Genomic DNA, 15,760 nt, shown 5'->3' with positions numbered 1-15,760 from the left:
AATTAGAAACTGGACTCAAACTAAAAGCTTTTTTAGTTGAAGCTTTGGATCTGGGCATGCAAGAGAACACTGATTATTATTGGATGAACAAAAGATACTGTGAATAAGCATATCTAAGCATAAAACACCTTCACTAGCCTGTGCTATATGCAAGAGATGCACGATATTGGATTTTTTGCCAATATCCAATATGCCAACATATAACAACTTTTTTGGTAGGTACCGATATTGATATATCCACTTTTCCCCCCACCTAATTTTAGTGATCATTAAGTCTCTTCTGTAGTGGAATTAACTTCATATTATGCATGCATACTCTTATCGTGATGGCCCACCAGCAGATGAAGACATGAAATACTATGCCTTTCAAAGTATATAATATTCATTCATTGTCCAAAATAAGAAAAAGCATGTTGGCCCATTCATATAGTCCATTTTAAAGCCGATATTTGCTGATATCAATGATGTGCCAATATTATCAGCATGTTGGCTAACATGAATTCTGGGATGAAGACACAAATGTAAATAGAATAAATGGATTTAGGCAATGAATTGGCAACTTAATGATCACTATATTATTATATTTACTTCAAGTTAAATAGTTGTCTAAATGACTGCAATTATTTAATTCATAATAGCATTTTTAATAATGCAGAATTTATCAATTAATTTGATCAAACACTGTAAAACAAGACAGCTGTCTTAACAATACAATATAAAATAATATAACGCTGTTGTTGTTTCTGTTCCCATCACCCAACACTTACAACACGACAGCTAATTTGCTAATTTATCCTCCTGAGACCCCAGCTTTTGTTTGGTTTGCATTTTTAATTTCTTCAAGTTATTTTGGATGAAAAGGACCTGATAAGTATAAAAACTAAGCATTGTCTTTGAACAGTAAATAGTTGTTTTTTTTTTAAATAAAAAGATGTCTTCATAGGGGGGTGATGGGTTTATTTTTAATAGTCATAAGTGTGTCATAAAGTATAACACTGTTCCTTTCAATGCCTGAACATGGCTGTGCAAAAAACTACTGAATTTTCCTTGCTCCATTCTGCAAGCTAGGAATGTCTTTTTTGTCTGTAGGAACAGTCCGTCACATCTGAATGGCCTGTGTGAAATGCCGCAATAATATGATAATAAAGTCCCAATGACAAGTACTCTTAATTAACAGTGTCTTAGCTTGTGCCTTTTGTTATAACTGGTCAAATTCTTATGCCATATCAAACTACAAACAATATTAATCATAAATAAACAAGTTTCAAACATACAATGTGATCAGGTTTTGTACCATGTCCACTTTTCAGTCAGGATTGACATGGCAGACATGGCAGCCAATGGATTAGGGTTTTGTGGTCTCACTCATAGCAACATACTGATGCAACACCAGAAACTTTTCATGTCATTATCTCTAAACCAGTTGCAAAGAACCTTGGTATAACTTTCGACAGTAACTTATCCTTTGAACACCACATCAGAAAGACAACTCAAGTTTGCTTCTATCAGTTAAGAAATATTTCAAAGATCAGACGCATGCTCAGTTACAACGACACAGAAAAAGTTATTCACGCTTTTACATCATCAAACCTGGACTATTGTAACTCACTCTTTACCTGCTTAAATTCTCATTCATTTTCACAACTACAGCTTATTCAGAATTCAGCAGCTAGATTATTAACCAAATCAAGAAGGTCATGTCATATCACACCAATCTTAGCATCTTTGCACTGGCTGCCCGTTAGTTTTAGAATTCAGTTCAAAATTCTATTAATCACCCATAAGGCAATTCATGGTCTGGCCCCAGAATATATAAAAGAACTTCTAATGCGGTACTCACCACCCAGACCGTTGAACTCAGAGGAGCAAAATTTATTAATGGTTCCTCACTCAAGATTAAAAACAAAGGGTGACTGTGCTTTCTCTGTGATGGCCCCTCGCTTATGGAACAGTCTTCCCCTCTGTATAAGATCAACAGATTCTATCACAACTTTCAAAAGCCTTCTCAAAACTCACTTCTACACTATGGCCTACAGTTAATCACATATTATGTTTCATGGTTTTTATTGTTTTATTGTCTTTTGTGTTTGCTTGTTTTTGTGTTGCTTGCTTGTTTGTTATATTTTGGAAAGCACTTTGTGCATGGCTTGAAAAGTGCTTTATAAATAAAATTATTATTATACTGATCTTTTTTTAATTATTTATTTTTTCCTGGCTTGACATCAGTCGACTTCGGACTTAATACTTATGGCACAAAAAAAGTCTCCATGTACAAGGACAACAGGTCTAAGTTAAAGCACAATAATATTTGTATATTTCTATGTTGTTATAGTTAAAATACTACACATCCTGTGCTGCTATCAATCATGGACATACATTATCTGTATGAGTGAAAAGTGTTTTCATTAAGTGTATATGTTATCTTACCAGTTCATGATTATGTGGCACACAATTAATACTTTGAAGCTCTCTGCTTTTATTTTGAAGGCCGGACATAAACCGGATTCTGTATTGTTACCAGCGGAACGCTGCTGCTACCTGCTGGTCCAGAGAAGTTTAAACTGCTCCGTGAAGAAGCCGGATAAACACGCTGCGTGGAGAATACAGGGATGTCGTATTGCAGTTTCTTCGGTGGAGAGGTCTATAAAGACCATTTCGAAACAGGTACCGTCATTACTTTAACTTCTTGTACTTCATTCAAAATGTCGGCTTAACTTATGCCGTGTTGTTAACGTGTAGTTAAAGATAACCAGCTAGCCGCTGTTAGCTAACTAGTCATTGTGACCCAAAATAACTTAAAAATCGTTTGGCTCGAGCTAAATCATCCACTCCTGTCCATGCAGGCCGTAACTACCAATAAAAACGTCATGGAGAGTTTGACCTAAGTTAGTTAACGTAGTTAATATAATAATAAGTAAATATATTGGTGGCTTGTCAAGTTTTGTAACCCTGCTCAGGTTACACAATAACTATGTTCCAAAAGTGGTTGTTTCCAGTAAGTGAGAAGTTGGACTTCCTCTGAAAAATACACATTTAAACAACTATAAATGCAACACAATCAATAAAAAATTATTTCTACCGTTACAGATAAAAGGATACCAACAAATAACCATTAGGTGGTATGATGATAATAATAATATTATTAATGACTTATTAAGGACACAAAGATATTGCATTTTGGTATCGATGTACCAAAATGCAATATAAGAAACATAATATATAAGAAAAGCCAGGAAATATCCAACACTACATTATGCAAGTTCATATAAAAAAGATAAAATTGAATTAACCGCACCCACAAACAAGCTGGAGAGCCAGTGGCCCCACAGTCTCGATGAAAGCCTGACTGAGCTCAGCTAAACAGAGAAGCTGCACATATATCGATATATGAGATTTGATATTAAAGTAGGGCAGGTAGGAACACCGACATTTACAAACTTTTCATAAGTCTAAGAAGCAGTCCCATTCCATCATTTTAGGCCATATTAAGTCTTTGCATGTTGCTCTTCCTGTAGGAGAGCCACATGTGGGCAGTATACAGCAGGGTACAAAATGCTCTAAACAGAGCTGTCCTCACATCCACTGAACACATGCTGAATTTGCGAGCAAGCATATTAGCTTGCATGTACAATTAACAACACTGTCTGTGGATATCTGTATCATCAAATAAATCATTGACAGTATAGTGGCCGAGATATTTCATCTCATTACACACTGTAAGAGCAATATAAGAAAATATTAATTTTCTGTCTACTGTACTTCAAACAATCATAAAGTTGCTTTTATTGGCGCTATAATTGTCTGCAGCCATAGTCAGAGCAAATCTTCAACAGCTGTTGTTGGCCAGCACTATGTGGGCAGGAGATTACCAAATAACCTGCATACATAAGATGATTTATTAAACTATCGCTGACCATACACCTGTATCACATGCATTCAACTGCTGGGACAAGTCCTCCATGTACACATTATAAAAGAAAAGGAGACAAAATGCTGCCCTTTCGAACTCTGTTACTGACATGAAATGGTTCAGATACAGAGCCCCACCATCTAACCTGCATAGACTGATGATTAATGCAATTGAAAGCTTAGAGGCATCTGTGAAGCACAAAAACACTGTTGAGTTCTGATGATTATATTTATCTAAAATTTCCTTTAAAGCAAAAGTGCACATCACTGCCATGTTTACATTTGAAACCATACTGTTTGTCAGTGGTAGTGATGTTGTTTCCAACGTGTTCAGGAGAATTCTCTCAAGCGCTTCTTGCTATAGGCCTTTAATTGCCCATGCTATTTATTTTGCCAGCTTTGTCCTTAATAACAGGCATTAATAAAACACATGATGGGAAGAAGTCAGGCAGAGTTCCATGAACTTAAATCCAGCAAAACCGATAGCAAGCAAAGGCAAAGTTTTTTGGCAGCATATTTTAGATGTTCAACAGTTATCTTATCAGCACCACATGCTTTATTGCCACCTAAAACCACAACAGCAGAGTGAACCTCTTTATCTCTATATTAAAACGACATATTAATCATAATCAATAATACCGACATCAAAAGTATTCTTCTTAATATGTTTAAACAGTTCATAATAATGTTGCTGCCACATCTGGGAGATTTAATCTGAACCACTGGCTCCATCAATGTATGCCTGTAAGGACATTTTGCAGTTATTTGTAGCTCCAATCTCTCTCCAGAAGTCATCATAACTATTATTTTGCAACCTTTTAGCCAATGAGTCAGATCTCATAGAATTCTTCTTCCTTGTTCATTTGCATTTGCATGTTTCCTCTGTTCAAACAAAGGGCCCCTGTCTGTCTCTACCCATGCTTTAAATGCTGCTCTAGCTTCGGCTCGGAGCTCTGACACATACTCATTCCAGCCAGGCTTGATATTATATCTCTGAGACTCAGGTTCATAAAAAGGCTGACTGGTGATATGAAGCGACTTCACAATAGACTAAAAAAAACCCCACATAAATCAATACTGTGTTGTGGGTTACTACACTTCACATTACCACATCTTATAGCATCTTTAGTCAGTTCAGTATTTCCCAGCAAAGTGTCTGCATGTGAAGTATATTTCTTAACGTCTTCATTAGTAAAACTAGACCACTCCAGTTTCCCCATATTTATGCTATTTGCCACAGTTGTTATCATTGATACCTTGATGTCAAGTCTGTGCCAGGCTCATCCAAAACAAGTTCCCTCCTCATGTTGTAAACCAACACTCATCTTCTATCCTTTACTCCTCAGGGATTTACGTGTGCTCCAAGTGTGATCACCAGCTGTTCACCAGCCGCTCCAAGTACGAACACTCGTCCCCCTGGCCGGCCTTCACAGAGACCATCCATGAGAATAGTGTATCTAAACATAAGGAGAGACCTGGGGCATACAAGGTACAGTGGTACAGTGGCTAATGGTAGCGAGTAGTAGTGATTAACGCATAACTGCTGACTATATCGAAATGCACACAATCCTGATTCAGATGTCTGGTGTCTTGTTCCAGGTACGATGTGGGAAATGTGGAAATGGACTCGGCCATGAGTTTGTGAATGATGGGCCAGCCAAAGGCCTGTCTCGCTTCTGAATATTCAGCAGCTCACTGAAGTTCGTCCCTAAAGGTACAACAGTTAATTTATCACACCAGGTTGCAGCTGCTGTTTCTGCCCTGGTACACTGACTTTGTGATATGCTGGCACTTTGAATGCAGAAATACCAGTTTTACAGCTGATGCCGTGTAGAGCTTGACCGATAAATCAGCTGGGCCGATACAGCAACCGATATTAGCTCATGCAGATGCAAGTAAAAGTAGCAGTATGCTTGTCCACTGACAACAACAAGAAATTGCAGTATAGAAATGCCAAAAATATGTCTCCAGTATACATTAAATTTATCCACCAGCACAGACAAGTTTGTCTTTTAACAGTAAAATGTCACATTCAGCACATATCTATGTCACAACTCTTCACAAAAAAAACAAATTTAAACGATGCTTGTTAAAAATGTTTGATTATATTATGTATTTTTGTATAAAAGCGACTATTGGCTCACATTGATGTGTTTTATGATGTTGGTATCGGCTTAAAAAAGCCAGTATCAGTCTTAATATCTTTCCTCATTTCCATTGAGCACACAGATTTCAAGTACACTAATTATTTAACAAATATTGAAAGGAACAGACACACTCTAAACTTAGATTTTTTTTGTGCCCCTAATTAAATAAATCTGCAACCAATTAGAGATGTTTGCATGGGTCCAATGTATTTCTTTAATAGGCAAGGTGGACTAAATGTAAGTGTCCCCACAGTGCTCACAGACAGAACAGTTTGTAGGGGACAGATAATTACAATTGCTGTAAACAGTTAAGTGTCGGCCTAATCAAGACAAAGTAGAGGTCAGATGCGTTGGCTGTACAACCTGTGACAGTTCTGTCCCCTCTCCACAGATAAGGTTGATGGGCAGTAAAGTGAGCTGATTGAGGGGACTTGGAGGAGTCTCTCTGCTCTGCTGAAGGTGTGGACAGCGGATGACGTGTTCTGGGATAAAGCCCAACTGGGAGCGCCAGGGCTCTGATGAAAGATGGCCACACTGAACGGCAAGAACAGAGGACTGGTCTCAGCACCTTTTTATTATGCAATCATCACCATCTCAGGATAGCCTCACTGATTACACAGCGTCTCACCAGCTGCATATTTATTAATGACTGAGATCGTCTCATGGGTACAATAGGCTCCTCAATTCTGTAAGTTATTTCTTAATGAGAGAAATCATGTTTGTTTACCTTCAGTTTTACCTGTTTCCCCCAAACTGTCAGAGTAAACAAACAAGCGTACAAGTCTGTTAGAAAGAAATAGCTCATAAGACAATGAATCCAAGACTACAGCACATGAAGATTGATCATGATTTATATTTTTAATTCATTCATCGACAACTGCCTCTACCTGCTGGTTGGTGTATCATGCAGGAAATCAGTAATAATACTGTTTTCACTATTCAGAAGCTTTATGTAAATGATCCCAATGACTGATATGCAAACTGAAGGAAATCTATTTTAAATTAAAATGAGAAAAAGCTATGAATATAAGCTGATGTCTGTATTCTTGTTTGGTTTGACTGATTGATTTAATTTCACTTTATCATCAGAAAGAAAATCTGAAATTTGTCTTGCTTCCAAGACGTCAACAATTTCACATAAATACACGTAAATACTAAATTACAAAACAGTTAACCAAACAACAAAACCATACTATGAATGCCACAAATCACATCAGACATTGAGAAAAGTGTTGCACTGAGGGCACTCAGAAACCATACTGTGATGTAATAGGTTGACAAACCACGGAACAAGAGTTCCTCAACATGTTCAATCAAGCCTTTGGGGCTCCAAATCATTCTCTCAAATATTAGTTGCCATAATTATTATTATTGAATAGTTTCACTCTATTTATGGACACATGGAATACAACTAAGTCGGTACTGAAACAACTAAGGCAGATGAGTTACTTGTTCTGGACTGAACTGGTTCTCCGGTTGAGCCTTGTGGCCCTAAAAAGTCTGGTGTCAGAATTTAGAGGAAGTACCGTTCTCTCTTTAGAGATGAGAATGTAATATGCTCTTTTAAAATATATACACTTATTATATTTAGCAATTAATGATGTGATGTTATTTTTAAAGCTCAAGTGTGCAGGATTTAGGGGGATATATTGGCAGAAATGAAATATAATATGTGTTTTCTTTTGTCGAAAATCACCTGAAGATTTGAATCATTGTGTGTTTGTTACCTTAGAGTAAGCCGTTTATATCCACACCAGGAGCAGGTCCTCGTCCACTGGTAAAGTTGCGCAGATCAGACAAACCAAACACTGGCTCTCCATTCATGTTTTCGTGTTGGCCATGGTAGTTAGAAGCCCCTCTGTGACGAGAGCATTAGGAAGTTGTTTTTTTTTTTTTATGTTATCTGCTTTATTCAGTGTTTTTACTGGTTTAAATCACCAGCTCCATTTGTTTTGAAGAGGAAGAGACGTCTGCGGATAACTTAGCTCTTGGTAAAAAGCTCCTGAATATTTGAATCCTAAATTATCAGAGAAAAAAGATGAGCACAGATTAGCAGGTGCTAGGTTAGCGGCCCATCTCTGATGTGCCCAACAGTGTTGGAGAAACACTGACTTGTAACGTGAAACTGCTTTATTCAGTGTTTTTAACAGTTTAAATAACCTGGCCTGTTTGTTTTGGAGATGAGGAGACCTCTGTGGATGATTCCTCCCCTGGTAAAAACTTCCTGAATGTCTAGATCAGAAATAAGAAGAAGCTATCAGAAAGAACAAGTGAGCACAATGTGCACAAGTTATCTGCAGCCTCTGTGGATAATTTGGTTCCCCCTGAAAACCTCCTGAACACAAACCACTGAAGGAATCCTACTCAGGAGATGTTTCAGCTGGTTGAAATCTGCAATCCTAATTGCTGGATTTTACAAAATCCCCCTACATCTAACACAATGTTTCTTACAAGTTTATAACACATTTTTGGTTGACTGAACAGTCTACATCTACTGCCCAGTGATGTCAACACTGCCATCAAGTGGCAGTAATGGGAACAAGGTCAGACCTTACACAAGAGGGACAGAGCTGCTGTCACTTGATCTTGTTGTGCAGGATTGCTCCAGCTCAAGCCGGTGACTGTTTGTAAACATATGCTTCAAACCACAGAGAAATCACGTTTGGTTTTAAAACACAGAGACATTTGAAATGGATGAAATGTCATACTGCTCTTTCTCTGGTGGCGAAGAATATAAAAATCACTTCCAACCCGGTGAGTATCAAAGATGCAGAAAGTCCCAAGAGTCAATGGTTCTTAAGCTGTCCTTTCACTGACACATTTTTCCTCTCAGGTATGTATGTGTGTTCAGAATGTGGGCACGAGTTATTTTCCAGCACATCAAAGTTTGAGCACTCTTCTCCATGGCCAGCCTTCTCACAGACAATCCATGAGGACAGTGTCTCCAAACACCCTGAAGCATGGGGACCCCTCAAGGTAGATTCACTTCAACACTATGCCTGTTATTACTCTTGTGATCCATTAAGTTTAAAAATAATAGTTTAAATATCCCAGGTTTGTTGTGGGAAGTGTGGCAACGGATTAGGCCATGAGTTTCTGTATGACGGACCAAGAGAGGGGCTATCACGCTTCTGAATATTCAGCAGCTCACTGATGTTCATCCCTAAAGGTGAGTCCATGTTTCACACATACACTACAGCGCACCCTTATCATGCACCTTGAACTCACTGTTTGATTCGGCTTCGTCTCTCTGCACAGAAAAGGTTGATGGACAGAAAGGTGAGCTGTGAAAGAAGAGAAGACTGTTTCCTGCTGCTGAAGGTGTGGACAGTGGATGAAGTGCTCCGGGGCAAAGCCTGATGGAGCTCTGGAGTGCTGATGGATGTTGGCTTCACCAGGCAGCAAGAACAGAACTACTTGATTTAAACCAAGAGTACAGATACACACACACACAACAGCAACTAGGATCCAAGTTCAATCACATTAAGTTCTGCTGTTCAGCTGTCCAGATATACTGTAATATTTAACAACACTATCTGGCAAGGAGTTCAAGTTACGAGTTAAACTCTTACTTCAATGCACCACACTGGGTTTATGAAAACATGTTGATCACACTACTTCATAGACACTTTGAAAGTGTAATTGCATGCTCCCGTCACTTGATGGTGCTATGTATCCTTAAAAATTCCTGAATGAACTGCACTTAAGTGTTACTGTGGATGTAGTTTTCTCTCTCTCGAGTCAGTAGAGAATTATATCCCACCATGACAGCTCCATGTATTCAGAGCAAAACTTCTGATCCCTTAAGGCGACAACACAGCTATAGTACAACTAAGTGCCTTTTTACAGATGTGTTTGATTTACTTGCAGTATTGTCCCTTAATGAAATCAGTGGTTCTTAATCAGGGGTCCTTGAGGGAGTTCCAGAGGTTCCCCAGAAAAATTGGATTCACTATAGGAATGAGCCCAATCTAAGAGTCATCAGCATAGGTGTGGATTTTGCGAGTGATGAAGGGGGCACGTCTCCCTCAGTGCTGAGAACGTGCATTTGTACCCCCTAATAAAAACATTAAAGTAGTAATAGTACTTTTATTTTTAACAAGCTGCTACAATGCAAGTCATAAATCTAACAGTGTCTCCAGAGAAGTAGGTAGTGGCAGTGTGTCACCTCAAAAGCAATGGATGTTATCTGCCATAACACGGAAAGGAGATAAAGTAACTCCGCACAGTTGAAGCAGGAAGTATGATAACATTTCCATCAGTGCCATGAGATAGCTATGATGGCCCCCAGTGCACGCTAGTTACTACTGATGAAGCGCCCACTCACAAGCACACACATCATTAGGCATATTTTACCAACAATGTGTTGGATTTCTTTATTTATTTATTCATTTATTTAACAGACACAGTGCACAGCTACTTAGCTGCACCAGAGTTAGCTTTATGCTAGTTTTCATCTGTCATCCCTGGGCAGGAAACAGAGAATAATTTCTCTGCTAAAAGACACTATTGTATAAAAACACAAAAAAGGGAACATATTCATGACACAACGGCTTCAGCAATAACAACAGCAGGACAACACTACAACATTAAGATATAACAAGATTTCATAGTGTTGGATCAAGAGACTGCACAGTCGCCTCTGTTGGTTGACCATGATGCCCCCCCATTGTCTGAGCGCAGTTGTGTGAAGTCTTTTAAAGATGGAGCAACTACTTATTGAGTTTTATGTTTGAATGGTACGACTGCTCGCTCAGTTTGCAGACTTGCAACATACATATTACCCTGCCTGTCATCACTGGGTATCTGAATATGACAAAAATACCAAAGAACATATAAAGGTATTCATTTAATTGAGTTGTTTTTATACTTAATTTATAGATTTTATAGTTTATGTAGAATAAGCTTATCATTTTGTTACAGATTGCTACTGACAGCTTCACAAAAAAAGGAAAGAAAACCATGACAGAGTTGAGTTTGCCTTTTCGGAGGCACATTTAGAAAATGGCAGTTCCTCTTCAAGCACAGGCACCAGTGCACCTACACTGCCTTTATTTACACCTTTGGTTTCCACCATAAATTGATGCACAAATGGTGAAAATTGTTGCATAAAAAGTCACTAGAATACAGGAGATGCTACTCAAAATTTTATGCCCTTGGTCATAACAGTGACTGTTCCGATCATAGGTTTCACCTCCTCCACAGTTATCTCCTCATCTGCAGTCGACTAATATAGAATTCTAATCTTAATCATTTCTAACACCCAAAAGTGTTTTAGGCAGAGGCGGAGAAGTGACTGTAGATAACAAGTGTGCACACTCTGGCTCCATATGCATTTCTTTTATCTTGATTATGTTTCAGCCTTTGGGCCTTCTTCAAGATCGACAAGCATCCCTGAAGTGAAATCTTATCAAATTGATGCCCATGACCTACTGTGTATTAATTTAGGGGCCCTTGACATAACTAAGTCAAGAACCAGTAAATTGAATTTACTTTAGTGTAGAGGATTCTTAAATGCTGCCTGCAAAAAAGTTTCACAAGTAAGAATGCTTTCACTGTATCACAAAAATCTTCTTCATTCATGGAATTGTGTTGACATTCTTGGTGAAATCCACACATTCAGATACAGTAAATATCTCTACAGCATGTCTCCACTGCACACTACTGATGTTCCCACTTGCCATCTCCCCCATCACTGCAGGTCTGTCTCAGGAAGCCGATCCTGAAGTTGTCTGGATAACTTTACTGAGTAAAACTCAGACATCAGTCCAGACCCCAGAGTGTTTTTCCCCTCCACAAAGTTTTCCAGACAACTCAGTAAACCTGCCTCTTGGCTCGTGGAGCGGTGGAATTATAAACAAAAATGAGGATGTGGGGGTGCGTTCAACAGCTCTTGTGTTGTTTAAATGTCTGGGACGGAGCAGGTGTGGAGCTGCTCATTTCAAAGGCTGGAAGATCAGAGGGGGAGATGAAAGCTGCAGTGTCAGGCAAAGGATTAAGAAAGGAAGTGCAAACATTGCTAGATGGTAATGATGTGCAGTGGCACGGCATTTAAAGCAAAGACTGTTTTGCGCATTTGACGTGATGATGATTTTGTCTGTGAGATCAAAACTCTTGAATTCACTTCAGAGGGAGCAGCTGGTGCAAAAGTATTGTTTTAAAATTTCTGTATTTCGCCCAAAGTGATGATGAGGTAATACCTTCCTTGCGACTGATTAGGTGCCTTCGTCGTAGGATTCTCTGTTGTGTCGCCACACGCAGCTGGCACATGGGCTGAACTGTCCTCAGGGGTGATGTCTGGGAGGGGGGGAGAGAGACAAACTCAACAACAGACAGAGACCAAAATACAAAGATAAACCAGATGTGAGACTGAGAGATGGAAGGGAAAAAGGAAATGGTCCAAAACACAGGACTGTAATTAGAATTTGCTATCTGTGAGAACACTCTCAGTGGCTGGCATCTGAGCACAGATGTATGGCCAAGAGGAAGCAAACAGGAAGGAGGAAGTGGTAATCCTCCGATAGAATCACGAGACTCCTATCGTAACCACACTTTTCCTTCCACTTACCTCTGGGGCTCGTCCTGCTCGCAATCAAATCCTTAATTACATCAAACCGCCATTACTCCAAAGCCTTCCCAAGTCCCAGAGGCAAGCCTCGAGCTACAACTTAAACATATGTGTGTGTGCCACTGACTCATTCACAGGGACATCTTGTTTTAATTGTAACGTATATGAGGCCTGTTGCTTAGATGTGGATGTTTATGGGCACTGCACCTGCTTCTGTTTTGAGCCACAGAAAAAAAAAAGTCTCATTCTGCGTCCACACGCCACGACAGTTTCATCAAGGTAGTATCCCCTGAAAACATCTGTCATCCAGTGGCTCTGCTTCACACACCAACAGAGGCTGTGATCACTTTGTGGGAGGACTAAAGCTCCTGAATGCGTGACTGTAACAGAAATAGAGAAAAGCCCTTTCATCAGGGAGTAATATGCAGTATGTGAGTAACCCCTCCATGTATGATGTCTCCATCCATACATGGCGGGGCTGCCCTCCACATGTTACAAACCACATGTGTTGGCCTAACATCTGCCTCCCCCTGTAATGATTGAAAGGATAAACAAGGCTTTTATACATGACACTGGAATGTGATTTCCGCTCTGGATCAAACAGAAAGTGCAGGAACCTGAAGGCAATCCAGGTTGGGCACCGTTGTAATTCTGTCAGGACAACATGTGTGTTTCAAAGAGGCTTAAAATGAGAATAGTTTCGCCAGTCCTCTCTGTAAGGCCCCGGCAGTGAACCACAACGTGAAATATGCAGTTTACTGAGCGTATAAACAGATTTTAATGCAGTGTGGGTAAATGAAATGCATATCTTGACAGCCTGTGTTGGTTATAAACACTGCAAATGTGGAATGAGGAGTAATAAAAACACAATTACAACAAGGAAGAAACAATGAGAAACCTCAATTTTCTGTTCATTCCAACAAAATGTCAACAGTTTAAACATGGGAGGGGATCCCACAGGAAAGCCAAAAAGCGCCCTGTAAAATCCAGAGTATGAGGGTTCCCACTAAAGAAATAAACAATGAGAAATTTCAAAGATAATCTTCAATGGCTTCTGCGGCTTTTTTGTCACCTTTATCACATGATCACATTCCAGTTTGGGAGCTCCACCAGCTTCAATAACACAGAGGGGGTTTTGAACATATATGTATTTGCAAACATCCGTCGCTATCTGCACTCAGATCTGCTTCAGGGAGATAGGACCCCGAGACAGCAGCACAAGTTGGGCTGAAAGCTTCAAAGGAATGCTTCAGGTGTGTGGCACTGGTATTGTTCCGCAGATCAGGGAGAGGGGGTCCTTATTTTCGGGGATGGACTGTGGGATAAGAGAGAGGGTTTAGAAGAAAGACTGGCTGATTGTGTGCCCACATGTCAACTTTTATCCTTGATCAGAGACTGTGGGTTTGAGAGGTGGGCACAGTAATCTAGAAAGAAACTGTGGACACACTCTGTGCATACTGTCAAACAACTACTTTGTGTTTGCCGTGTGAGCTTCAGAGTCTGGGTTTTTAAAAAAATTATCAAATGAAGCCTCAGATAAAAGTGAGCCAGAGGCAGGGAAACATTTATCAAACGCGCCGTCTTCAGAGTATGGAAATATAGGGACGGTTTTGGATTTCGGCTGAATGATTTAAAAGGATGCTCAGCTCAGATAGTCGGGGCGGTGATGAGCTGTGGAAAATGCTGTATTTGTGTGTCCAGAAATGTCAGAGGCCTTTGACGTCTGGAGAGGTTTATGACACTCTAAAAACATCTCTGCGCAGACAGAGCCTGAACACTACTAAGGAGAAGAAAGTAATTACCTCAGTCTTTCCCTGGGTACGGTGCCACAGACCGTCCTAACCGCCCCTCCCCCCCCCCGCCACCCCCCCCCCAAGCTACACAACCTCCACCCACCCAGCTATCCCCAGCTCCCTGCAATTTGTGGCTGCTCATCCTCTGTCATCTTGGTTAGTAATCCCAGTGTGCTCCATAGGCGACAACAAGAATGCTTGTGCACACTATTTTCCTTCTGTGTGTGTTTGCGACTCATATATACATGCAGTCTGTATGAAATGTTGTGAACCCCCCTCAGAGGCCCCAGATGGGTGGTCTTAATAGTCAAAATTGCTCCTCTGGTCTTGCTGATTGTTAACTTCTGTGCAGAAAATGTTCAGAGGTGCCTGAGCTCCTTATTCTCCTCAGTAATTATAACCCAATCAGGCACCTATAATCATTCCCAGCATTATGAGACACTTACTTAAGTTTTTTCAGAAGATATTGTGAAAGATAGACAGAGGGTCACATTTGCACACATTTTTTTTAACAACAGTCAACAAGTAGGGAAAGAAGAAACACGGAGAGACAGAGGGTCTAAGTTATTGTTTTGCAAGTAACAAATACTACACTTTTTCCACCAAAATTAGCACATGTACGCAGACAAAAGTAGGCTGTGGGCTCTTTTCCCATTGCCGGTAGGCTAGAGCTGTGTATGGCTCTGTTGCCAGTGACCATTGCCTTTATGTGTTTTTTATTGGTGCGTCATGTTTGTCATCACAGACAGGCTGGAAAAAAATTGTTACTGCGGTTACTTGTTTTAACATATCTGTTACTTATTCAGTCTGTCTTTGAAACTTAGTGCAGATTAGATAGTGGTTTCGGTAACTTGCATGCACCAGAGCTGTACTTTTTAAGTTTTCTGTATTGTTGTTGTGTAGTGCGAATTCTTTTTTTTTCCTTGTTTGTGTGCAAATAGTTTTGCTAGCTGCACATTTCACGACATGGCTCACGTAGTCACTTTGTCTCTATGATTTTTTTCTTGTTATATACTGCCCTTGTGGAGCACTGTGTGACTTATATCTGCAAAAAGCACTATATAAAAAATCTGGCACAATGTTTGAGTGCTGCTTGGGCAGAAACGGATGGTATTTTGTGGTGGCACATCATTGCAACTAAACGGTAGAGAGGCTAAAATCTGCATGTTCACCCAGTTGTTGTGTTGCCAATCAGAGCCGATAAATCTGTGATCAAACCTGTGACTACTGCAGAGTCATTTGACCCAGATGCGAACGTCACTTGTAAACTTTCCCGTTACATACAAAAGTCAGATGTTAGTGGGAGTTAGTGGAGTTTTTGTGCAGTGAAAAAGAGGTTTAAA

General features: G+C 39.8%; 1 protein-coding gene and 1 pseudogene across 2 annotated transcripts; both read left to right on the top strand.

The window, feature by feature from the left end:
- Positions 1-2,512: 2,512 nt before the first annotated feature.
- On the top strand, positions 2,513-7,086 carry LOC117268120 (methionine-R-sulfoxide reductase B1-A-like). The gene is made up of 4 exons (XM_033644311.2): positions 2,513-2,664; positions 5,256-5,398; positions 5,509-5,623; positions 6,448-7,086. Exons 1-4 carry the CDS (start codon positions 2,610-2,612, stop codon positions 6,465-6,467), a joined length of 333 nt encoding a protein of 110 aa, XP_033500202.1. The 5' UTR covers positions 2,513-2,609; the 3' UTR covers positions 6,468-7,086.
- Positions 7,087-8,653: 1,567 nt separating this feature from the next.
- On the top strand, positions 8,654-9,769 carry LOC117268119 (methionine-R-sulfoxide reductase B1-A-like; annotated as a pseudogene). Its single transcript, XR_013488058.1, has 4 exons — positions 8,654-8,810; positions 8,890-9,032; positions 9,111-9,225; positions 9,315-9,769. The product of XR_013488058.1 is annotated as a methionine-R-sulfoxide reductase B1-A-like (transcript).
- The last annotated feature ends 5,991 nt before the right edge of the window (positions 9,770-15,760 follow it).

Source organism: Epinephelus lanceolatus, chromosome 18 (genome assembly GCF_041903045.1).
Source record: "Epinephelus lanceolatus isolate andai-2023 chromosome 18, ASM4190304v1, whole genome shotgun sequence".
In the NCBI taxonomy this organism is placed as follows: domain Eukaryota; kingdom Metazoa; phylum Chordata; class Actinopteri; order Perciformes; family Serranidae; genus Epinephelus; species Epinephelus lanceolatus.
This window is presented reverse-complemented; position numbering and strand designations above follow the sequence as displayed.